The sequence below is a fragment of the Cydia strobilella genome, chromosome Z, assembly GCF_947568885.1.
Source record: "Cydia strobilella chromosome Z, ilCydStro3.1, whole genome shotgun sequence".
Lineage (NCBI taxonomy): Eukaryota > Metazoa > Arthropoda > Insecta > Lepidoptera > Tortricidae > Cydia > Cydia strobilella.
This window is the reverse complement of record NC_086068.1, coordinates 34,116,437-34,143,563: the sequence shown is the minus strand read 5'-3', so window position 1 is coordinate 34,143,563 and position 27,127 is coordinate 34,116,437. Positions and strand designations below refer to the sequence as shown.

Sequence of the window (27,127 nt, the reverse complement as noted above, 5' to 3'; positions counted from 1 at the left end):
CTTGATATGTTCCCGGATAGCCCAGTCAGTTGTGCATTAAAATTTTTAGGTTCTCAAAGCCCAATTGCCTTTGATGAAAATAATCGAACATGACATAATTTCCATTTCCTTCAGAAATATGAATTATATATTGAAATAAATCAAGAGTTTATTCCTCCTTCAAATTACAGATAATGAACAGTAAGTCGTATAAAATACAAAACTGTAGGTGAACAAGGGTACTTACAATACCAAAGACTATACATAGAAAATTTTAATCAGTCAGCCATTGGATGGATGTCTAATATCAATAAATTATAAATTCTGAGCAAGTCCAAAGCTCCAAACTCTCATTTATTTAAATTATTTACCAAACTTTGGGCCTTTTATAAAGGCAAGGCAAATTGTGGCAACATTTTTCCTACAATTGCTTGGAACCCTTTCACAAAATGGTAGGGTTCAATTTAGCACGAGCTCAGATTTCGATACATTTGTGATAAGGAAATAGAAATTTAATGGATATGTAAGTAATATTAAATAGGTAGGTAGGTTATATAAGTAGGTAGGTAGGTAGATAATAATGTAGGTTTATAGGTATTATGCAATAGTCATATCACATTTCCCAACATTTAAACATTAGTGTCCCCGTTACCTGGTATTGTTTGGTTTTGAAGGGTCTACTAACTTTAAGCCTAAGACATTAAATAAAACAACATTATTAGTTAGGTATGTACTAGAAAGATTCTTATCCAAAGTGTTCGAATGTTTGATACCTCTTGGTACTGTAAAATTACTTTAAACGGTTGGGGGATGATGATGATGATGATATATAAAACTTAATTGAATCTTTGAAATCATAGTCTCTGGGCTAGTGCCAATTAACTTTGAGACAGAATTTATGGCAAAACTATGTATTAAATAGATTCCGGTCCATATATTTGCCAAATGCGGCACAGCTAAATTTGATACGTACGTAGATAATAGAGTCCTTGTTATGTGATTGCAGAGTTTAGCGACGGCAGTAGTTCAGTTGTTTACCACTGAGGGACCAGCACATTCAGAATGGAAGAAAAAGGATACTGGCATCTTGTGCTTGGTGAAGGACAACAGCAAGCGGTCGTACTTCTTCCGCATTTACTGCCTCTACAGAAAGGCAATGATATGGGAACATGAAGTGTACTTGCAGATAGAATATAAAAACCCGAGGCCTTATTTGCATACATTTGAAGCCGAAGTAAGCACTTTGCTTTTTGTTTTAATGGAAAAAAATCGTTTTGAATATGTTTGAGATTGTTTTTGAGAAATAGTTTAGACTGTTACAAAATGTATTTGTTAACTTTCAGGACTATATGACAGCTTTTAATTTTGCCAATGAAGATGAAGCTAAGGTCCTCAGAAATATCCTCATTGAGAAGATTGAATTAAGGAAGCAAAAGCGTGAAGGTTTGATCATGTATTATTTGTACATTAATGCGATGCCTGTACTTTCAAAAGTGGAATAGTAGTTTGTTAACCATTTTATGATGAAGGTAATACAATAATAAAGCACCCGAGATTCTTTGAGATTTACTATGCTCGACAGCAAATGGGTGCTTATGTCCTAGTTGTACTTGTTTCTTTTCGAATACAAAGGAAGTAAAATACATGTGCAGTTTATAATACGATTAAAATTTATCGATTTCTGCCTAAAATGAAATTTTTATAAACACATTTTCAAAGCATCTATTTCCGCACGAACTATTGGGCACAAATTGTTCGTTGGGTCGTCAAAAAACCACTGGTCCTTTTTAACTCTTGGCTAACAATCTATATGCATTATGTGCCCAATATAAACCTTTTAGTAATAAAGTGTTATGAACGCCATGTCAAACATTGCACGTAGACAACCCGTATAACATATACACAAAGTAGTGGCGTGTGGGGCACGAAATGTACTGACTTTATATCAAGTCCATGGCGGCGAAAAGGTTAAAACTGTGAACAATCCATCTCTCATAACACCATAGAAATGTCATTGAAAATTGTACAAGTTGCACATTATCGTGCGATAACGAGATATTGAATGACTTCTACTTCTCCAATGTAATATATAGTTGTGAGTGACTGACAGGCAAACAATGCGCTTGCTCCTCTACGGTCCCTTAAAGCTGTAAAAACTTCGTTAACGTAAACAAGGGTACGGCCGTTTATGCCGCAAAAATAGTTATTTGTTTTAACAAGGGGGCAAAGTTGTTGTTTACCTTTCGTGCTAATATTGATACCCGAGCAAGCCAAATAATCCCTAATTGAACCGCGAGTGGTTCGAAAAATGGAATCTTGGGCGTGTAAACGTATATATATTTGGACACTCAAGGGAATCATAATGTATAGGGTACTTCCCGTTGACCTAGAACTATGAAATTTGGCAAGTAATATCGTCTTAGGCTAGGTTCACACGGCGTTAATTTTTCCCGTGTACCGTATACGGGATTTTATCGAATACCGTAGTGACAGCAAAATTTGTATAGAAACGTTCAAAATCGTTCACACGGCTAGACGGCTTTCCCGCTTACACGCCGTGTGAACAACTTTGAACGCTTCCTTACAAATTTTGCTGTCACTACGGTATTCGATAAAACCCGTATACGGTATACAGGAAAAATAACGCCGTTACAGGGAAAAATCTCAAAACTACCAATTTGAAAATAAATATATATATATATATATATAAATAGAATAAGATATGTTAAATTTGTACGGAACCCTCGGTGGGCGAATCCGACTCGCACTTGTCCGATTTTTGCCACGGCTCATGGGAGCCTGGGGTCCGCATGACAACTAATCCCGAAAATTGGCGTACGCACTAGTTTTTACGAAAGCGACTGCCATCTGACCTTTCAACCCAAAGGATAAACTAGGCCTTATTGGGATTAGCCCGGTTTTCTCACAATGTTTTCCTTCACCGAAAAGCTATTGGTAAATATCAAATGATATTTCATACATAAGTTCCGAAAGACTCATTGGTACGAGCCGGGGTTTGAACCCGCGAATGAATTTCGCACGCCCTTTACGCCCGCTAGGCCTCCAACTTTGACACTATCTTCAATCAGGTAAATTAAAGGCATACATTTATTTTCTTAAATATTTAGTATTATATATATGCGTTTGATAAAACCTACTGCCATTCTCGTACCTGATTTCATACCGTATGTGATTTAAAACGTAAATAATAATTATATTTTTTATGTTTACAATTTGGCAGCTTACTGCATCGAAATAAGTAAAAGCAGAGATATTTCGAGGTTGAGATGAGTGTGCCGGGGTTTCAAATTTTTATTTGATTGTGGCAGAGCGACGGCAGCGGTCGATGCTGGCGTCGCGCGTCAACAGCCAGCAGTCGGCGCGTCACAACGGCGTGCCGCCCGCGCCGCCCGGCCCGCCGCCGGCGCCCGCGCCCGCGCCCGCCCCCGCGCACGCGCAAGCGCCCGCGCCCGCGCCCGTGCAGCACCACCAGCCCGTGCAGCACCACCAGCCCGTGCACGCACCACCTCTCAAATCTATATCCTCTGGTAAATCTCACAGAAACTTTTATTTTACGATGTTAACTGACCAAAGGAGTACCTTATGTCCTTCCAATAAGGTTTAAGAACTGTCAGTTAACAGTGTGTACGTGGTACAATTAGCGTAGAGCATTTTTTCTATAATAATATACATATATTAATTAGGTACATACTGTTTTTTTTGTGACAGGCATGCTGAAGAATACCAGCAAGAAACCAAAGATGAGAAAAATCACAAAAGCTGACATTGGAACTCCACAAGACTTCAAGCACATATCACACGTCGGGTGGGACGCTAACAAAGGTACAGCCAAATAACATGAAAATGAACGGAAATTATGTTCGATCGGTTGAAAGTCGGTCGGTCGATCGGTCGGAGTAATGAAAAATCGTTAATGCGGGCACAGTTTTTATCCATACTATATAATATTATAAATGCGAAAGTCTGTCTGTCTGTCTGTCTGTCTGTGTGTTCCCTCTTAACGCTTAAACCGCTGAATCGATTTAGATGAGATTAGGCATAGAGATAGGTTGAGTCCCTGAGAAGGACATAGGATAGTTTTTATCCCGAAAATCATCTCTTAAGAAAGTAAAAAGCGGAGTGGAATTGAGATAATTAATGAAGTGCCTGCTAATTTGTATGCATAATATGCTCAAATTGAATGTTTGCTATAAGAATTTTTCCAGGCGCTATACTTACTTTAGCTGCTTTTAATAAGTCCACGCAGACGAAGTCGCGGGCAAAAGCTAGTACTATATAAATCAAGGTATGACAAATACCTTGATTTAAGTATAATGTATAATATAAAAAACCGGCCAAGTGCGAGTCGGACTCGCGCACGAAGGTTTCCGTACCATTACGGAAAAAACAGCAAAAAATCACGTTTATTGTATGGGAACCCCATTTAAATATTTATATTATTCTGTTTTTAGTATTTGTTGTTATAGCGGCAACAGAAATACATCATCTGTGAAAATTTCAACTGTCTATCTATCACGGTTCATGAGATACAGCCTGGTGACAGACAGACGGACGGACAGACGGACAGCGGAGTCTTAGTAATAGGGTCCCGTTTTTACCCTTTGGGTACGGAACCCTAAAAACTGCCTGTGCCACCTCGTGACCGAAATCGAAAATTTGAACACTATAGTACTGCTGCATGCTCCCTTGCGCATTGTAGTCTGCCATTTATTGACCTAAACCGAAAACTTGCCATTATACTTCGCGCCAGGGATGTTGCGAATATTCGCATCCGCAGCCGCGGAACTTCCGCATTATTTTCAAAATCCGCATCCGCATAAAATCGAAACGGTGCTAAATGCGGATGTGGAACAGGTCGGTACAAGCGCCGGCGGTCGGCGGCGTAAGTGGTAGATAATTTGGTAATTTTAGCCAATAGGAATCTCGTTACGTTTTGTGATTCGTCGATCGAGCACATGTCGCTGGCCGTCATAGGCCCGCTAACCTATGACGGACAGCGACAAGAAGTGACTAGTTTGTTTTATTTGGACTTTAGTAATGCGATTGTATTCATAAAATTACAAATTTTAAAAGCCGAAAGGATAATTAATATTGATTTAATTAGGTCGACGTCAATTGAATAACAATTCATTTAAATAATAATCATCAATTAAAGTAAAATAAAATAAAACCATGTAAAAATAATCAACACAATTCAAATATCCAAAAAATTTAATATTTAAGTTTTCCCACCACGGATTAATGGTGTTCCGGGCCTTTGGGAGGCGTGCGCGGAGCCGAAGCCAACACGTAGAGACCCTTTTGACACTAATGAAATTTTCGGAAAGTTTCGGAACTGTCAAATTTTTGTTCTAACTGGTAACGTCCGGCGGACTGATAATCAGTAGGTACACCGAAAATTAAATGATTATTATTATATTCTGACCTCTATTCTAATATCAGTCGAGATGATGTTTTATTCGAAATGAAATGTCAATTGCATACCATTTTGACAAATCTCGCATGTTAGTTGGATATTATAATGTTACAAGCATCGTCCGCACAGATATACTGTCCGCGCGCCAATTCCGTGCATTCGGAGGTCGAGGAAGTGGGAGGGTGTGCGCCGCGCCCGTACAGTCTGGCAAAAAAGAGTAGAAATAAAAAGTGGCAACACTGTAGTGTCGTCCCGTTTTTCTTAGACTGATTTGAAAGGGACAACACTACAGTGTTGCCTCTTTTTAATATCTACTCTTTTTTGCCAGACTGTACGTACAAAATGACTATTCTATTTCTGTCATGACGGGACTCCAGTCCGTAGTCAGCTTGATATCAATACACAATTAGATAATACGGTTATTTCCGTCTATAAGTCTTTGATTAATGACACCATCCGTGACAATATCCTAACTGAAATAACTCAGTATGAATCTCATATTACCGAGAATGTCACCTTTCGGAAGCCTAGGCAATATGGCATACCAGATTTACCAGAATGATCTTTTACTTCAGAATCTCCAGATGTAATTACACTTAAAGGCAAGGCAAAATCCAAATGACGAATTTTCAAAAGTAACTTACATCCGGTACAAAAATTTATTTAACAACCTCCTAAGGAAGCTAAAACACGAACACGAACAAAGCCTCCTCGTGACTCACAACAAAGACCCTAAGAAGCTGTGGAGTGCGATAAGAAATATATGCAACATCCCAAAGAAACCGACTCAACACGCTGACTTGATTGATCCCAATGACCCCAAGCAGTCTCTGAATAGGTGCAATAACTTCTTCTCGTCGGCGGGTAAAAAGCTTGCAGATAGAATTTTTGCTCAAACTGGGGTCGCTGAGAAGACTTTAGCCGCCAAAGTAAATATAAGAGAAAGTCCTTCCGAGTCCTTCTTCATGCACCCTACAAATGTCAATGAAATCAAAAGTATTATTTCACAGCTTAAAAAGAATAGTGCACCTGGCCTGGATGGGGTCAGCGGCGACCTGATCAAGTCTGTTGGCCACCTAATATTGCAACCACTAGCACATATTTATAACCTAAGTTTAAGTACGGGTCACTTTCCAGAACTGTGGAAAATAGCATCTATCACCCCCATATATAAGGACGGACCTAAAAATGAACCTTGCAACTATAGACCTATATCCCTACTTAGTGTCCTTTCGAAGATTTTAGAGAAACTAGTCAATAAAAGACTCGTCAGGTTCTTAGAAAGGAGCGGAGTACTCTCTGAGAGACAATTTGGCTTTAGGTCTCGCAAGTCCACTGAGGATGCCATCTCGCTCTTGGTCAATCTAATATCTGCCAACTTGGACAATAACATAAACTGCATCGGCGTCTTCTTGGACTTGGCCAAGGCCTTTGACACGGTGTCTAGACCAATACTCCTTCATAAGCTTGAAAAATTGGGGATACGGGGCGTGTCACTGGCCTGGTTCGATAGTTATCTATCTGGCAGAAGGCAACTAGTTAAAGCGGACTGCCACAAGAGCGAGCTGGACAGGGTGGATTTTGGGGTTCCGCAGGGGAGCGTGCTTGGCCCCACATTATTTTTAATCTACATTAATGACATTCACAACATTCCCCTTTCCCAAGCGGAAATAATCTGCTATGCCGATGATACAGTGATCCTTTTTAAAGGCGACACTTGGGAGAGTGTTTTTACTGCAGCAGAAAAGGGTATGAGTAACATCGCCTGCTGGCTCCGAGATAACCTTCTAACCTTAAATAGTAAAAAGACTAAATTCCTGTGTTTTCATAAATCTGCCGCTTCCAGCCCCTCTAATGCTAGAGACTCAATCAAAACTCATAATTGCAATAATGTCAGTAACTTATCATGTACCTGTGAAGTAATATGTCGTACCGACTCTATAAAATATCTCGGCTTACTTTTAGACGAAAATTTAAATTTCAAAGCCCATATAAAGTGCCTCTCCAACAGAATTAGGAAAACGATGTATATATTTAAGAAACTTAGACATTCCGCAGACTTGAAACTTTTAAAGAATATATATATATCTATATGTCAGTCTCTAATCACATACGCCATCTCAGTATGGGGTACTGCCGCCAAGACGTTTATCATAATGGCTGAAAGAGCTCAACGTTCGGTCTTGAAGGTAATGCTCAAAAAGCCCTTTCGATATCCGACAAACAGCCTTTACCAAGATGCTAAAGTACTTACAGTCCGCCAGCTCTACATACATAAAGTCTGTCTTTCCATTCACAAAAAAGCCGTTAAGTCTGAAAATTATGAGAAATTACTTGCTAAACGCGTGTTTAAGTTACCTATCCCGTGGGTTAACACGGCTTTTGGGAGACGATTTGGCGACGTCCTCTGCTCTTCGATTTATAATACGGCCGTAAAGCTCCAGAGCGAATTAATCGGTTGCACTGTGCAGGTGGCTAAGAAGTTACTTTTTAGCTGGTTATCAACACTTGATTATGATGAGACTGAGACATTACTTTTGAAAATTGTTTAACACAAAACTGTTATAAATACAAAACTAACTAAATTAGACTAAAATATTGTAACTTTATAAAATTGTTTAATACAAAGCTGTAATAGATATAAAACTAACTAAATTAGACTAAAATATTGTAACTTTATAAAATTGTTTAACACAAAACTGCAATAGATATAAAACTAACTAAATTAGACTAAAATACCGTAACTTTATAAAACTGTGTAACACATAACTGTAATAGATATAAAACTAGCTAGATTAGACTAAATATCATTCGAATATAATTGAACTAAACTAAAGTTGTACCTAGAAACAAATTTAATAGCAATAATGTAATAACTAATAACAGAAATTGTATTTATCTTATTCCAGGTATATAAACCTGAATCTCATTTTTGTCCTCAATTGTAAAAATCTTAATCCAGGTATATAAACCTGAATCTCATTTTTGTCCTCAATTGTAAAAATATTATTCTAGTTAACTCGCATGACATAAAAATGTACATCTGGTCTCCCGCGATACAGGCCTAGCCTAGTGCGGGGACTCCTGGAACCTCCGAATGTCAATTCAGTTATGCACCAACTCTTTTCTGTAATTTGTGATATGTACCTACTATGTACTACAATTGTATTCGTTCTGTGCAATAAAAACATTTTTTATCTTTTTTTATCTTATCTTTTAATTCGAAATATTGTACACGAAGAATTGCAGAGAGTAATAAGCCAGCAAAGTGCAATGTTAACTAGTTCACTGATGGAGAAAATAACAGGTCTTTCGGATAATATAAACTCGTTGGAGCAGGTGACCATGAGTCAGAGGTTGTTGAATAGCGTCATGGGAGTCAACCGAATGGACCAGAACTCTCAACGCTTGTCTCTGCAAATAATATCACACCGACTCCACCGGTATCTGTTGTAGCTGAAAACCCTACACCGAGAACTTCAAAAACGAAGACCGGCACTGCATCCAAAGCGGTTAGGAAGAAGAAAAACAAAAAGAACAAGAAGAAGGAGTCCACCACAGACAGACCAGAACACCATGACTCGTTGGAACCAACACAGGTTGATAAACAAAAATCTACTCAGGGGATAGATATGCCAGAAGAAGAAAAGTCACCAGCGTGCCTTATTATGCAACAGCTATACTCCACGGTACTTAAGGGAAGAGCCAGGACCACTGCTAGTGGCCTAGAAGCAGCAGAAAGACCTCAATACTTGCATGTGTACTACCTGAAGAAAGGCACATCGGAACAACAAGGTTCCAGAAAATATGGAATCCATGTTCCAATGCAAAGCTGACTGTACCGTGGAGGCATTGAAAGCTCGTGGCGATTACGCATCTTTTAAGTTAGGCGTTCCATGGAAACTTACGTCCTTGGTATTGGTGCCTGAAAATTGGCCCGAGGGTGTCTGCGTAAAAGCCTGGAAGCAGAATTCTCGCAATTCCCATGCAAGGACACAAGAGACGCAAAAAAGTAACACTACAAGCGCAATGTCGAACACAAATAGGTTTCCAGCGCATCCCCGCCTACAGCGGGGTGAACAACGAGACAACGACTCCTGTTCAAAGCTTAACGACTCCGTGCCTATCACACCCGCTACCAGCCAAAAAACTTAACGACAACCATGTATCTCGCTCTAGTGCTCCCAAACGCCGACAAACCTTACAACTCGTCTATCAAAACGTTCGCGGACTGAAGACAAAATTGGTTAAATGGAAACAAAACTTAGCCTTGCTTGAGAATGACGTAATAGCGGTCACTGAAAGCTTTCCCGATAGCACAGTGGAGGATGCGGAAGTAGAGAACCAGGACTGCAGCGTACTGCGGCGAGACCGCGGAACACCTTGCGGCGGTGTACTGCTAGCTGCTCGCTCGCACATCACTATGCAACGACGGCACGACTTAGAGACCGACTGCGGTGAAGACCTCTGGGCCTGCTTAACCATCAATGGTCTCCGTATCTTCGTGTGTAGTTAAATTAAACCTAGTGCTACTGACAATCAGTGTATGGATTGGTTCTGTAAAGTGGAAACCGTCTGCAGTCGTCTTGATTGTCCCATATTTATCTTGGGCTACTTGAACTTAAATAGTGCTTCGGTTAATATTGTGAATTATTATCAATACTTTATTTGTTACTGTGGAATGAAAGAGAGGAATGATATTGTTAATGATAAGGGAGGCATCTTGGACGTGGTCTTGGCGCAGGAGTCCATTCGAGAGGTGAGTGTGCGTAGGGCTGGAATGGATCTTGTGCCGCCTGACGCCTATCACCCTACACTATGATGTCTCAGTTAGCTCCGCGCCTAAGTCACGTGCACAGGACCCCAGTAATATCGGCGCCGAATGTGATTGGAACTTCAAAAAAGGTGATTTCAGCCGTCTATATGAGTCGCTACAAAGTGAAAACTGGCAGAAGGTACTTAGTGAGTATGAAAGTGCTAACAAAGCTACAGAGAATTTCTATGAGACTCTGTATCGCCACTTTAACGAGAGTATACCGAAAAAACGCCGCCCAAAAAGCCCCAGTAAAGTATACCCAGTATGGTTTACGGGCGATATCATCACGGACCTACGTCGAAAAACGGGGCTGCACCGAAAGTGGAAACGCACTAAAGATGAGGTTATCGGTCAATTGTTTAGTGACTTGCGAAGGGAGCTAAAGGTACGTATAGCAAACGCATATGACTCGTACGTTAAGACAATCGAGGAAAATATAAAAACTAACCCGCGTGATTTTTGGCGCCACATATCCAGTTTGAAAATGAAAATGAAAATATTTATTGATAACAATTGTTACATGTCGTTTTTTTTTAGTAGGTTACATAAATCCAATTAATTATTAAAATTATCAATATTCAAATTATTAACAAAATTATAATTATCAGTATATTAATTATTATTAACATCTAACAGCTCTAGCCTGTATTAGTTATTAAAGCACTAGTGGCATGTCGAAAAACTCACTATACTCATAAAACATCTTCTCAAGAAGCCACTTTTTTAATTTAGATTTGAAGCCTACAGTGGAAGTTGCATTTCTAATGCAATCGGGTAATCGATTGTAGACTGAAGGTCCGAAGCAATAGACCGACTTAGCCGACTTCGCTAATGTGTGTCGCTCTGCTACCAGCCGGTCTCCGTGCTTGTTACTACGCAGCGGATATTTAGAGTTCGTGCCCCTGCGTTTGAACTGATCTCGATTGATGTGTGTGAATATCGCTACTTGCTGTATTAGTATACAGGGTAGGGGTAGGATTTGGAACTCGAGAAATAGCTCCCGGGCTGGGGCGTCGTTCGGTTTACCTGCCATACCGCGGAGTGCTCGCTTTTGCATTGAGAAAACGCGATACCAGTCCGCGGCTCGGGCCCAAAGCTCCACACCATACGTCAACACGGAGTGGACCGTCGCGAAGTAGCATTCTCGCACCGTGGTCCTCCCGGCGGTGCGCGCCAGTCGACGCAGTGCGAAACAGGCGCGTCCAAGTTGATCACACACTTTCTTCTATGTGCCTCTCCCAAGTCAGCGCACTGTCCAGGTGGAATCCGAGCAAGCGTGTACAGGACACTTGCTGTATAGGGGCATCGTCTGCACACACTTGCAGGCTCTCGCTGGGATGGCCGTTGAGTTTCACTGACATAAAACAGGTCTTATTCTTGAACAAGTTTGGGAACAAATCAAATTATTTTATTAAATATTTTGATTTGTGTTTTTTTAAGTAGTCACACTACTATATATAAATTAAAAACTGTAATAGATGTCATATATTAAAGAAAAAGTGACGAAGTCGAATCCGGCCTTCACCACTGGAGGGCTTCGTCACTTTTTCTTTAATATATGACATCTATTACAGTTTTTAAAGGTCTTATTCTTGTTAAGCGCAAGTCCGTTGGCCTTGAACCACTCGTTCAGCTGCCGGACAACGTTATTTAGGGCCGTTTCGAGCTGGTTTTTCATGGGCGTACTTACTACCGCGGTGACGTCGTCGGCGTACATGTAGATATCGGCGCCAGTAATTGTAGCCGGTAAGTCGTTTAGTAGTATGCTGAAGAGGGTGTTTGAAAGGCAGGATCCCTGGGGCACCCCCATTAGCTTGTGGCACTCCGAGGAAGTCACGCTGCCGCGATTTCCGACGACTACTTGAGCCCTCCCGCTCATAAACGAGAGCAACAGTTTTAGAGCTGGGCCTCGAACACCATAGTGGTCGAGTTTGTCTGCTGCTCGGCGCCCGCGGTTATGAACTCCTCATTCAGTGCATCGACCAGGTGCTGTTCGGATACGAATGGGTTAAGGCCCATTTACATGGTGCGAGTTTCTCGCCTCGACCATGCGATTATCGTAGCACGAGAAAAAATATGGCATAATGTAAACTATACGTACGATATCGTACAAGTAGGGGCGATAATCTCCTCGCCTTTGATGATTGGATGTCTCCTTGTAAACAAAACTTAAATGCGAGAATCGTATTTCGAGTTTATATGCTTTTCAGTCGTCATCATGAGGGCATTGCAAGAGGCTGTTCTGATTGTGTCGGTACTTTATACGTTTTAAACTTTACTTTTACATTTTAAATGTTTTATTAATCGCCAAAACGCACAACAAAATTTTTCTTTGAATATAGGTACTTGAATGCTGCTAACTATTTCCCGCCAACTTTTTTTTTCTTATGGGCAACGTCACGCCATTTCAGCCAAGAGCCAATAGTAAAATAAATGCAACTTAAATTATATTTAAATCATTAAATTAATTTGTTTGTGTTAAAAAAAAAACATTTTTGGCAGAATATATTATCGCTGACTGTACTTTTCTTTTAACAGACAACTAATACTCATCGAGAGAATTTTAAAGAACCCAAACACATCTAGGTTGCGTTGTTTTATAGAGTTCCCATGGCCACCTCCTGTGTCTATGGTCAGACCAGTTCAATGGTACCATAATATTACATTGTCACCCAACTCACATATGTATAGGAATTTTCAGCTCAATCAAATAATGGGAAATGGGTTAAATTTGCAAGATTTGACCAGAACAAACATATTTAAACAAACAAACATTTGCAAGTTAAATAAAAGCTTGTAAAAATAATGTGAGAAACAAGAAATATTATTGCGAATATTTACAGTATACGCATACCGTTGCTAAATGATTAGCAACTAATCACGTAAGTTGACTGGCAAAACTCGGATGAAAATCGGTTCGGACCGATTCGTGCGATACTCGCACGTACGTGAAAAAATGTCATACGAGAACGAGTTTAGACGAGTCAAGAAATCGTAAGCAAATATCTCCCTAGAATGCGGCTCCTCGTGTAAACTATTTCACCTGGCGATAATCTCCGTGCGAGTATCGAATGACATAATCGTAGGCGAGTTTATATTTCTCGCATGAATGTAAACATTTTTATACGATACTCGCCTGGCGATTATTGCATACGATAATGTCATACGATTTCTCGCCCCAAAATGTGCGAGAAACTCGCACCATGTAAATGGGCCTTAACGTTCCTTAGCCGTGCACGGAATTCGCGCGCGGACAGTACATTTCATCATTTACGATTTTAGGTAAATCGGTTACCTGGACCAGGCACACACATACAGCTAAAAACGAACCCTGGGGAACGCCGCACGGCCGCAGTAGGGCGAAGGGTGTTATATGAGTAGTGTTGTTAAATAAATTATAAATACAAGTTGTATATTGCATATATTCTGTTTTGCGGTGAGTGTTTCGTTTAGGGTGAATAAAACCAGTGGCAGCGCCGGCGCAAAGTGCGATTTGAACTTATTTAAAAAAAAAAAAGAACATGATCGTGAGAAAGCTCAATGTTTATCATATTATCGGAAGGAACTTACAACCACTTCATCAAAAAGAAACACCATTAATCTATGCACCCGGATCAGTTCAACTTGTTCAGCGGTCAAGTGGCAGTACAAGGAAAATGAATCATCTCCGGTATTTTTTTTTGACATATTCGCATCCGCGGATGTGAGCCTTTAAATTTCCACATCCGCATCCGCGGATGTCAAAACATGTGCATCCTCAACATCCCTGGTTCGCGCCGATAAGCAGGCTGCAGTAAGTCTTGTTACAGTGCTGTACAGTGGTTGCACGCCCGGGGTGTGGTGATAGCTAAACGCTAGGTAAAGAATGATAGTGGTGGGTGTTTGTTGCAGGTTTTGACTTGGACAACCTGCCGGAGGAGGAGATGCGGTCGTTCTTCTCGATGGCGGGCGTGTCCGCATCGCAGCTTGAGGACTCCAGCACGCGCCAGTTCATCTACGACTTCATCAACGAGCACGGCGGCGTCGACGCCGTCAAGGAGGAGCTGCACAAGCCTGACCCCGCGCCCGCGCCACCAGGTCACCCACTACACGCACACACACACACACACACACACACAACTTCTTATTATACCTACAGGGATGTTTCGCTCCGCTCACACACCGGACCGCCGCGCCCTGCGGATTCGCATGCAATTAGTTATTTTACATTACTAATGAACACTCCTATTACGAGCAGTTAAGTGGCTGTCAACACCCAATATCCTTGAAATTGATGTTACTTAAGGAGTTTTTTAAGAAAGACTATTTGTTTTAGTAAAGCAAAAAAAAAGTAGTTAATATTGATTATTTTTCAAAGACCATGGCCCTACTAGATACACGATTGAACGAAATCGGCTCGATACAAAATACTTGCAAAGATTGGTCTTATAATCACCATTATACGTTTCTGTCTTTATTTTTTTAACTTATGGGTCTGCAATTAAAATCACAATTTCACTAAACATTAATACGTAAACCGTTAACGAGTAATATTACACAAATACCCCACTTTGTATTTACACCGATACAAATCGACAGTGTGCGCATTTTAGGTATTGATAGTCTCTTAAACCCATTCAAAGAAAGCACATTCTGGCACTGAAGGGATCAACACTGTTTTAGTGTCACTCTTAAATCATCTAGGGTAATTCCGGGGTAGTTGGCCATAGTTTTTTTAGAACGCGATAAAAAAATAAGTTTACATACAATAGGGGGGTATTACTGTTCTGCCACCAGAGTGCATACGTACTGTGTCTTTCACAGTTTTTTGACAAGTTTTCAGAGATAATAAAATATCACATTGATGCACCAAGGCAATTTGTTTACAGAGGACCTACCGGAAATCGACAATCCGAAATTACGATTTTCTTGTTTTGCGATAGACCCTCAGATTGTTGAAGTGGCGCCCCCTGCGCAGAGTTTCTCGTATTATTCCCTATTAAAGAAATCTTCATTCCTTCATAAATTTTGATCAATCGACTTTCGAAAATGAAAGAAACAAAAAAATGTTTCTATTGTGATCAGCTTGAAAAAATGTTCCAAAAACAAAAAAAATGTACAAATGGCCATCACTCCATTTACTTCAGTGGATGTAGAATAGTACGTTTCGATGCTAGTGCGGAAGTATGTCATCACTTCACGAGTACCGAGATATAGCCTACGGCTCGTGGCAAGACTCGGGACGAGTGAAGAATGACATTTCCGCACGTGTATCGAACGACGTTTTTAATACAGTTGCGAAAAAATAATAAAAACAACAAGTAAGGAATAAAAACTTTGGAAACTTAAAACATGCTTGCAGTAAGAAAAAAAACGCCTCTTCTTTGACAGGCGTTTTGGCAGCTATTCCTACCTCTACCTTCCAAATCCCTCTATTACGTTCCATTCAGACAACTTATTAAGAACGGTTTTTCAATATTCAATATTAAAAAATAAACGTGTCATAATGATGAAGAGGTAAGTAATAAAATATGAAATATGTATTTTTTTCGTATTCTTACATTAACAGTAAGTTTTTACGTTGAATACGACGTTTAAAGGAAAGTAAACTAATATTAACACTCATCAATAAGTAGTCATGAATTGGAACAACTATAAATTTAAAAAAATTGAAAAAGTAAAAAGCACTAGTTCGCGAATACCAACTTTCCGCTCGCTAAACAGCTACGTAAAGTAGCACTTTTTGAGTAACTGTATTAAAAAGATCTTTTCCCCTCACTAGCTCAGAAAGCCGTCTTTTATCTTTTAAAACAAGCGGGGAAAAACGCATTTTATCCACTAGTGGGGAAAGTAATTTGACCTTGGATGGAGCGTGTTTAAGTAGCTTTTGACAGATAACAAAACGTAAATGCTCATAATAATGGTTCGTTCAATATTAATTATCATTAAATAAATGGTCTGAGAATTTAATAAAAAATACCAAATTTAGCTTTATTTAATAATTTTAAGTCATAAACTTTAAATTCCATTAGAAACATTTGTTTTTTTAAATGATCTTGAATGTAAATCTGAACGCACAAGTTGAGTCGATGCAATTTCAAAACGCATCGTCAGAAATGTCAACATTGTCAACAAAAAATTTCTCACCCACTCCGACACGTAAAAATACACAACTTCCAGAGTTTTCTGTTATAATATCGTATTATCGTAAAAAAATGAGTGATTTCAGTGATGAAGATGATCTAACGCCTGTGGATGTTGCACTTTCCTCGCTATAGTGAGGGGAAAAGTTTTGTGTTACACACGGGTGCAAATGTATTTTACTTCTCGTGTGTTGAAACCACTCGCTACGCTCAGGATTCTATTTTAGAATCACTCGCTTCGCTCGTGGTTCAACTATAGAATCCTTTCACTTGCTCGGGTTTCAATTCCACACTCGCGGGTAAAATACAACTTTGCACCCTTGTATAACAAATAACTATTTTCTCAAACATGCAATGAAATATCGTCCTTATGTGCGTCAAAACAGGCTTCAAAGTATCACGTTTCGGGCGGAGCAACTCGAGAGAACTGTAAAGGCATTTCATACGAAATTGAAGTCCTAGGCCGGGAAGTATTTTTTTTTTAAATTTTAATGTAAACATGGCGTCTGTGTTTATGAACAGGCTAAACAGCTGAATTATATTTTTTAAATTTTTTCTAGTGGCTGAATGGTTATCGGACCAAAAATATCCGCGTTAACGCTTATTACACACGAACTGATATTTAGTATACTAATCTGTATAGTCCGCTCCATACTACGCGGCGCGAAGCCGCGAACGCGAGTGTGGAGTCGATTTCTCTGATTAGCGAATGCTCGTGCGAATAAGTCACCAGAGACCATAGACAATATTTAAAATCCTCTGCATTTATAGTTTGTCAAAGGACTGTCTCATTTCAAACATAGACAGAGAGAATCATACTATCTTTGTCTTACACTAGTACTAGCACCCAAAAGAAAAGGATGAGTATAGTATTTTTTTTTGTTCTTATTTACTGACAATTTGGTTTGACTAACTATATCAGGTTGTGTATAATAACCCTAATAAGGTCTATTCGAACACTACACACGCGAAATACGCACGACGTCCGTAAAAAAAACATTATGTAGGGATTGGAGGGAAAATTAAAAAACTTTTGTCGAGTAGCTGGATTTTATATTTGTGATTGATATTTATAAATAAAATTTCAATGTGTTCCGATGATTATAGCGACGAAGAAATTAACTGTACTCCGTCGCAATTGAGGGCGGAGGCAGAATTAGCAGTTCATAATTTGTTGCCGCCAAAGTCGAAGGAGAAATTTGTTTTTTTTTTTAGTGGTGTATTTCTTTATTTCATTGCATATGTTTGAGAAAAGCACTATACATGCCTGGCCGTGAAAAGGGCTTGCCGGCTTCGTATCACTATCCTGCCTCCCTACGGTCGGCCGTCTATACCTAGTATACCTACTCAGCCGGCAAGCCCTTCTTTCCTGGCGCCTGCAGTAATGTACTATTTCTATCTATAAATGATTATTAAACTCAAGGCGAAACTTATTAAAAATTGAAAATATAGAAAAGAATGTAGTTATTTATTGCAATAGCACAGAAAATTTAATTTTCATTTAAGTGTAATCATTTCAGTTTTTCTTCTTTTAATATTTTTTTATGGATACCTTATCCATATTAATATCTACATGACATTAATGACGTAAAAATAGCTCACCCCCGCCCCCCACGGACCGATCTCTGGCCATAATATAACTCTTCATTTAAGTATATGTATATAAGTGTCTGTTGCGTTCTCAACACCCCGTTTAGGTTAGGTTAGGCCACCTAATAATAATACCAGCAGACAGCGCATTCAATGCAATCATGGAGGAGAAGAGGCTCGTGATATTTAGGTTAGAACAAACACAAGAACACAACAACAAAACTACAACCGTATACTTTGCACCAAAAGCAAATAACACCATTACAATAAGACACTCACAGCATCACCACCATGTAAAATAAGAACCCTCTAAAAATGTTTCCACTAGTCAAAACAATGAACAAGGGTTTTACGTACTTTTACAATTTTTCTCCCCAAATTTTGGCCACATTGATGACGTGAAGCGTACTAATATAAACAAGAATTAGCGACATCTAGCCATCAGCACCATGAAATATTTCGATGGGCAATCTCGCCCTTATGGCCATCTACCCCGGAATTACCCTATTTATATGCAAATTCAAAGACCATTTCCCTTTCGTTTGTTTAGGTGGTGGAGGGTATGGGCGCGGCGCGCCGTCGCCGGCCCCGTCGGCGCCCGCGCCGCCCGTGCCGCACCGCAGCCCCGCGCCTCCGCACCCACCCCAGCCGCGTGAGTACCACTTCTATCCCGACGCATTGTGCAACGCAACGCAGCCGTAGCAATTAAGAACATACAATATCTATAAACTACCTTAGTGTACACTTTTTTGGCACTCTACCTCTACCGTTAATAGAAAGATGAAGCACACACAGTTTTGATTCAAGGATCGCTACTGCAGAAGATTGTTATTAGGGAATGCAATAACCGGTTATAAAATCGGTTATGATCGAAAAATAACCGTAACCGATTTTTCCAAGAACCGGTTTGCATTCCCTAACTGTTATACAACCTCTGCCATATAATATTGGTTGAAGAAAACAGTGTTTTGAATGTAGCTTTTGGAAACGTTTTGCAATCTCCGAACGTGAAGAAAACGGGCCTTGTCCTAATATAGAGCGTAATTATGTTGTGCAGCTTCACGCGCGCCCCCGCCGCCCCCGCCGCCGCCGGCGCGCGCCGTGCCGCCGCCGCCGCCGCCGCCCGCCGCCTCCCGCAACCCGCCGCCGCCGAGACCAATTCAGCGTAAGTGTACTTACATTAACTATATACGAGTAGTACAGCGGCCAGGTGGCCTAATACACCATTAGATGTGACTGTACAGTAGTATACTACAGACAAGTGGTATCGTTGTGTTCGGTAGACTCTACTGAGTACGAAATAACAACTTGTCACTTTCTAAGAGTGTGGGGGGGATAACTGTGACGTCACTAAATCGACAGTACAAAGTTTTTAACGTTTTTCTTTTAAACATACCCACCAAATGAAAGGGCATTGTGAGTAGATTACAAATATATAACATAGTCTAACATTTTCACTAGTTGGTCTAACAAATAATTAGAAAATGATCAAAAATTTCACAATTCAGAGTTGATTTTGAACTGCTCTAAATTGAATATGGCTGAATGGATTAGTCCAAATATTATACAATATGACTGTGAATATCCTTTTTATCATTTATAAAAATAATTAACCAGATATATCCAAAAATAAGAAAAGTACATGAACTTGAATATCAGTATAATTTTCTGTTCTAATGTACGTATTAGCATTTGTGGACTACACCAAAGCTTTTGACAGCGTTACACATTCCGCCATAGTAACTGCACTCGAAAATCAAGGTATTAATTCCACCTATATAAATCTCATTAAAGCCATATACAACAATAGTACAGCGGACGTTAAGCTACAGTCATCCGGTCCATCGTTCCAAATACAGCGAGGTGTCAAGCAGGGTGACCCGTTGTCTCCGAAATTATTTACAAGCACCCTGGAAGAAATCTTCAAGAGCCTAGCAGCTTCCTGGCAGGATAGAGGAGTGGTCATCGGTGACAGGAAGTTATCAAACCTTCGCTTCGCCGATGACATCGGTCTCTTTGCCCATTCCGCTGCAGAACTTCAGGTAATGCTCCAAGACCTGAGCAATGCAAGCCTTCAAGTTGGACTTCAAATGAATCGAACCAAAACTCAAGTGATGACCAACAGCAGGAAACGTACGGTTACGGCAGACGGGCAGACTATACACTATGTTGACGAGTATATTTACTTGGGCCAGTTAGTCTCTTTCAGCAACAGGCAAGACAAAGAAATCGAGCGCCGTGTCGAAAACGCCTGGAAGAGCTACTGGTCCATGAAAGAGCTGATGAAGGGTAGCCTTCCACTGTCACTGAAGCGAAAACTCGTCGACATGTGTATCCTGCCCGTCCTAACCTACGGTGCTCAAACATGGTCACTCACAGAGAGTCAGAAGTCCAAGTTGAAGGTATGCCAACGGGCTATTGAGCGCAGCATTTTAGGTGTGAAGAGGACCGATCGTATCCGGAACACCACGCTGCGCGCAAAAACCCGCATTGCTGACGTCGGTGAGAAGACTGCTAGGCTCAAATGGGACTGGGCCGGTCACGTCTGCCGCATGCATCCAGACAGATGGCCTAGCATAGCCACCAAATGGATGCCAGAAGAAGGGCGCGGACCCGGCAGGCCCAGACGGAGATGGCGGGACGACCTAGACACCTTTCTCAACAACTGGCCGGAGGAGGCACTATATCGGGAGTCGTGGAAGACAAGGGGAGAGGCCTTTGCCCAGCAGTGGGACACCATAATGGGCTAGTAAAAAAAAAAAAATGTACGTATTAATTTTGGTATAGTATAACAGAAAATTATAGTGTTATTCAACTTGATGTACTTTTCTTATTTTTTGATATTAAATTAAATTTCTTTATTGTCGGATAACAAATGATCCATTTTTTTTGTTAGTACATTAAATTATTTATAAGAAATCTTAAAAATTAATGTTAGTAATAAATAAATTCTAATGTACCTATAATTTAAAACTTATATTCTAAATTTGTTTTGACAAGCTTGGCTAACCCAAATATTTTGGGACAGTCAAACCTGTCAGGTACAGTCTTCAGAATACGATTGTTACTGCCTCGCAGTCTGCTTAACAGTGATGCTACCTTCTTTCGCTGGATAGCTTGAAAACTATCAGTACGAGCTTCAGCGAACATCGTAGACGCGCTGCAGAAGCGAGGCAGTCTCAACAACGCTCTGAACCCGTTATTATATTGGACTCGCAGAGCGTTGTACGACTTTTGGCTGTAATTGACCCATAGGCTGCCCGCGTACATAGCCGTGCAGTATGCTTTAAAAAGTGTTATTTTTACTGCGTCCGAACACTTGGCGAACCTACGAGCCAACATATTAGCCCTAACGGACAACGCTCTGCGTTCACGCTCCATATCTACATCATCGCTAAGGTTTTCTGTAACAAAATGTCCAAGGTATTTAAATTGCTTCACTCTCCGTATTAATGACCCGTTCAAAGTTATGCGAGGGATGTCTGTAGGACATTTGTTACCAGCCTTAAAGATCATGAGTTCTGTTTTCTTACAATTATATAACAGCCCATGTGCCTTTGCGTAACGTTCACAAATAGCCAGAAGCTTCCTTAGTGCACCCACAGAGGGCGCCAGCAACACCATATCGTCTGTATAACTGATATTGTTGACACACGTATCACCAATATGGCAGCCGACACGCGTGCTACTGCGTTCCTCTATGAGTGCGTTCACATAAAGGTTGAACAGGCCAGGGGAGGACAGTCCTCCCTGTCTCACTCCACAACACAATGCAATCCATATGGTTTAGACAGTTCTCCGGCCCACCAGAGCCTGACCGGGTTAACCTGATTACCGTACCAACCGTATCGGAATATATTAACGAGGTACCCCCAGGAGGTACCCCCACGCTTTCCATCTTCTCCTAGAGGATGTTATACGATACAAGGTCAAATGCCTTGGACAGGTCCAAAAAGCAGGCGTGCACCGGCGTCCTCCTGTCCGTGTAATATTTGACTGCATGCTTTAAGCTCAGGATAGCACATTCAGTAGAGAGTCCCGCTCTGAAGCCAAATTGGGCGTCGTTTAACTTCAAGTACTTATCTAAATGTGAGTTGAGCATGCTGTCAAACACCTTAGCCAGCCCAGGATGGTCGCCAGCGATATCGGCCTGTAGTTCCAACTCCCATCCGAGATAACACCTGTCCTGTTCTTGACAATTGCATGGTACAACTATAGTTCGCAGCATTTCTGGAGGGAGATATGAATGACTCACACATACATTGAATAACAGAGACAAGACACGAGATATATGGGCTCCTGCATATTGCAAGTGTTCAATGCTAAGCCCATCATGTCCAGGGGACTTACCCTTTGTCATTTTCCTTATAATATTGGCAATCGAGCCAGCTGACACACGAGGAGTGAACTGAACATGATGTGGCTTAACATCGCATCAAGTAGGTCCCAAGGGCGACTTCACTTTAAACAACCCCCGATATATCTGGTTTATTATTTTTATACATGATAAAAAGGATATTCACAGTCATATTGTATAATATTTGGACTAATCCATACAGCCATATTCAATTTAGAGCAGTTGAAAATCAACTCTGAATTGTGTAATTTTTGAACATTTTCTAATTATTAAAAAAAAATAAAAAAAAAATTAACTGTTTATTTTTTTATAAAGAACAAGAATTACAACATTCCTAGCTCCAATCTTATATTTTTAAGATTATATGGGCTAAGGGATATGGGGATGCAACCCCTGCTTACATTATTAAATTTTAATTAAATATTTTACACATTTATACATTTATGTTTATCAGCGCTTTTTTAACAATAGCCTTAATATTACTAGGTTTCTTAATTATATCTTCAATTACATCTCTGGGAAAGCTGTTTAGAGTTTTTGGCACGTATGAGGACCAAGTCCTATTACCATATACATTATTATTCTTAGTAGTCATGAAATTAGATTCATTGGGTAAACTGCGAAGGTTATTTTGTCAACTATATCTATTCAGCTCTCCCAAACGATGCTTGTATTCCAGGATTACAGCCAGTTTAGCCTTATCATACACACTTAGTACCCTGCAGTAATTAAACAAGTTTTCATAATTATTTCTATATTGTTGCTTTATTTTTAGCGGAACTATAGTTTTTAATATTCTAATCTGAAGTTTATGGATTCTTAGTAAATAAGTTTTATAGGTTCGCCCATAGCTGGATATGCCATAGTTAATTATGGAATCGGCCAGAGCAATATACAATAATCGGAGAATGTTATATGGCATTTTTATGTTTAATTATACAAAGATTGCTGAGGATAGCCCTAAGCCTGTTGCATACATTATCGATATGCGGTCCCCAATTAAACGAGGTATCAATTTTCAATCCCAAATAAGTATGGTTGTTGACAACCTCCAACGACTCACATTTACCGCTACAGTAGGACTTCGCTATGTGCATGCAAGCATGGTCATGGGCCACGATTTTGGGTGTATCACAAATTTTAACATATGGTGAATAGATGTGCATTACTTTAGTTTTGCTATAGTTTATAGACAGGCCCACATCATGAGCCCATTTACATAGTATGTTGAACTCGCTCTGCATTTGACACTCCGCCACTCTTATATCTGTATTAGCAATTAATAAACATGTGTCATCAGCGAACTGGTATACCGAGGCTGTTTGGAATATATTGATCATATCATTAACATAGATTAGGTACTCCGTCGGCCCCAAAATTGATCCCTGCGCTGTGCCGTGGTGGGATTGGAGGAGGTCACTTTGCTCTCCGGCAATGCTAACAGTGTTAAATCTGTGCTGGTGGTACTGCTTGAACCAGTTCAGTGTGGGCCCCTGTATACCACTTCGCTGCAGCTTTTTGTACAATATCTCGTGATTCAGAGTATCAAATGCTTTGCTAAAATCTATCATGACTACTACCACCTGCTTCCTGTCATTTAAGTGCTGGTTTACTTCATCAGTGAATTGTGCAAGCAATTGAGTAGTGATTTTACCTTTTTGAAAACCGAACTGCCTATCATGAATAATATCGTTATTTGACAAAAAATCGTTAAGCTTACTGCCTATGTATTTTTCTATTACTTTATCTATGACTGATAATATTGTTATGGGTCTATAATTGTTAGTGTTGGCTAGGCTTCCTTTTTTGTGTATTGGGCGGATTACACCTACCTTTAGTTTGTCAGGGTAAAGGGAGTGAGTTATACATTGATTAGCCAAGTGTGTCAGCACAGGTGTTATTTCCATGGTTAGGAATTTGATGTCCTTTGCTCTTAATTTATTTTCTTTTGTTTTCATTAATTTTGTTTATTATTTTTCCCATGCTATTTATATTAATGTTATTAAGTTTTAATGAGACTTTGGGTTCATTACTGTAAGCATACATTACATTTGTTAGACCAACTAGTGAAAATGTTAGACTATGTTATATATTTGTAATCTACTCACAATGCCCTTTCATTTGGTGGGTATGTTTAAAAGAAAAACGTTAAAAACTTTGTACTGTCGATTTAGTGACGTCACAGTTATCCCCCCCACACTCTTAGAAAGTGACAAGTTGTTATTTCGTACTCAGTAGAGTCTACCGAACACAACGATACCACTTTACCACTTGTCGGTAGTATACTGTACAGTCACATCGAATGGTGTTTTAGGCCTTCTGGCCGCTGTACTAATACCAGTGTCTTAATCTGTACGATGAAGTCAAATTAAGAAATAGTATAACCAAAACAGCACTGGTTCACACCAGCGAGAGAACCACCAACGGAAACACTACCGCTTCAAGGGTAGCATGCATGTTGCTAATTAACTGTAATTAACTGTAATTAGCAACATGCATGAATAGTTAAGAAGATCTCAATCGATTTTACTTGTTATCCTTAATCCTATTGTAAATCCAATCATATTACTTAAATAAAAACCGGCTAAGTGCCAGTTGGATTCGCGCACCGAGGGTTGCGTACTTTTTAGTATTTGTTGTTATAGCAGCAACAGAAATACATTGAAAATTTCAACTGTCTAGCTATTACGGTTCATGAGATACAGCCTGGTGACAGACAGACGGACAGCGGAGTCTTAGTAATAGGGTCCCGTTTTTACCCTTTAGGTACGGAACCCTAAAAAGTATATACCTTAAGGTGATAACTATGTGTTTAGCGCCGTCGAGTGGTCCGCCGGCGGTGCCGCCGCCGCCGCCGCCGCCGACGCAGTCACCGGCAGGCGCGCCGCCGCCACCGCCGCCCGCGCCGCCCGCGCCGCCCGCACCGCCCGCGCCGCCAGCACCGCCAGCACCGCCCGGCCCGCCAGACGCTACGGTGCCACTAGACGCACGAGCCGCGCTCATGGAAAGCATTCGCAGTGGAAACAAGGCTTTAAAGGTGAGTTTTATATCTAAGGCCGGTATTATACCTGTCCAATTTGCATCTCACAATTTGCTTAGTGAGAGAGTGAGACGCAATGCACATTGGACAGGTGGAAAGCAACCTTGTGCATACTATAGTTCCTACATGAACTAGTATTGCTGAGGTAAGGTGCAATCCCTTTTGCATGCTATTGTTCCTACATGATACTAACTAGTATTGCCGAGGTAAGGTGCAATCCCTTTTACATGCTATTGTTCCTACATGATACTAACGAGTATTGCCGAGGTAAGGTGCAATCCCTTTTGCATGCTATTGTTCCTACATGATACTAACTAGTATTGCCGAGGTAAGGTGCAATCCCTTTTGCATGCTATAGTTCCTACATTGAACCCAACTTGAACCCAAAACCCAAGATGGAGATAATTGCACCGCAGAATTATCGGTTATAGACACAAGCAAAGAGGATATAATAAGATAGAGCGGTACTGTCATAGTAGATTTTGTAACCACAGTAAATTCACTGCCATCTATCGACACACCTTAAAACTAAAAATGAAGATTTATAAAAATACGATAAAATGTTTAAATATGGATAAATGTTTTTTTTTTATTTGCATTAATAATTTTTATGATTTTGACCCATGTTCTTTCACTGATATGCGTTTAAATTGTTAAATAATAAGCGAAACCGTCAACGCCATCTATACGACAGTAGGCCAAAGCCAGTAGCGCCCTCTGATCGAGAATAAAATTTTCTTGATTTTCGAGGCTTGTTTTTTCCTTAGACTGTATCCGTCTATTACGGAGTTATATCTATCTTTGACACAAGTGCCAAGACGTCAGAGACGAACGCACCTACACCCCCAAAAACCAGCCATGTAAGTCATCGACGTACGAGCGAGGTAATAAAACCAACACACACATCGACACCTCCCGCCACTGGAGCTCAGACGTCGGCACCCAGCTACGCAGCGCTCGCTTCCGGCCCCCGGCCGCGCACTACGAGTAGCTTGCTGACCGCCGCACCAGTAGTCACACCTTTACGCAGGCCTCCGCTGGCAAAACCTACGGATCCCGTCCAGCACAGCCGAACGCAAATAGGTCCCCCCTTAACGCCAGCGCCAGCGAGGGATGGAGAGTAACAAAAACCTAACGTCCATCGCTTAGCCGGCGCGCTGTCATAACAGACAAAGGTCATGAAGATAACCAACTACAGACCGTCGAACGAGTGCGAAAAATACGTGCTTGTTTCTTCAAGCCCCAAAATACGCCGGAATCGATAATACATTTTATATACGCACATATCGTTAGTGCTCTATAATGCGTTCAGAAACCGTAGGATATGACCAGCATTATTACAACCAATTTTACTATGAGAACTTTCTTATCTGTGGTAGTAGGTAAAATCTGTACTTTAATGTTATTACATAGTTATTACATTATAGATTTTTGTAAGGTTATGAGTTTCAATTTAGAACAGCTGTCGGAACTGAAGTGGGTCTCTATTCTAGTATCCATAGATATTAAAACAGTTATCGATAAGAAACGTCAATTCAGTATGTTTTTAATATAAACCGCACGACTTTTGATCTCGAGTGACACGAGAATAGGGACTTCATTCGTTTTTCTATAATAAAAAATAAACATTCGTCTTGGTGGAGGATCGAATTGCCGCCATTACTGTTGAAATTTTTGTTTGTTGACTTTGTTGGTTGTTTGGTGTTACGAAAGTAGAATTGTGAAAAGTTCTTTGTAATTTACATTTTAGTTGAAAATATGAGTAGTTTGTTTCTGTATTTGTTCA

At 40.3% G+C, this 27,127-nt stretch overlaps 1 protein-coding gene across 1 annotated transcript in view; it reads left to right on the top strand.

Annotated features, from left to right (window-relative positions):
- LOC134754485 (actin nucleation-promoting factor WASL-like) overlaps positions 1-27,127 on the top strand; it is a 62,822-nt gene that overhangs the window by 10,695 nt on the left and 25,000 nt on the right. The window contains exons 2-9 of the mRNA XM_063690819.1: positions 986-1,213; positions 1,323-1,422; positions 3,309-3,527; positions 3,709-3,822; positions 14,124-14,309; positions 18,495-18,596; positions 19,002-19,109; positions 25,118-25,338. Of these exons, the coding sequence (XP_063546889.1) occupies positions 986-1,213; positions 1,323-1,422; positions 3,309-3,527; positions 3,709-3,822; positions 14,124-14,309; positions 18,495-18,596; positions 19,002-19,109; positions 25,118-25,338 (1,278 nt within the window). The remainder of the gene's footprint in view (positions 1-985; positions 1,214-1,322; positions 1,423-3,308; positions 3,528-3,708; positions 3,823-14,123; positions 14,310-18,494; positions 18,597-19,001; positions 19,110-25,117; positions 25,339-27,127) is intronic.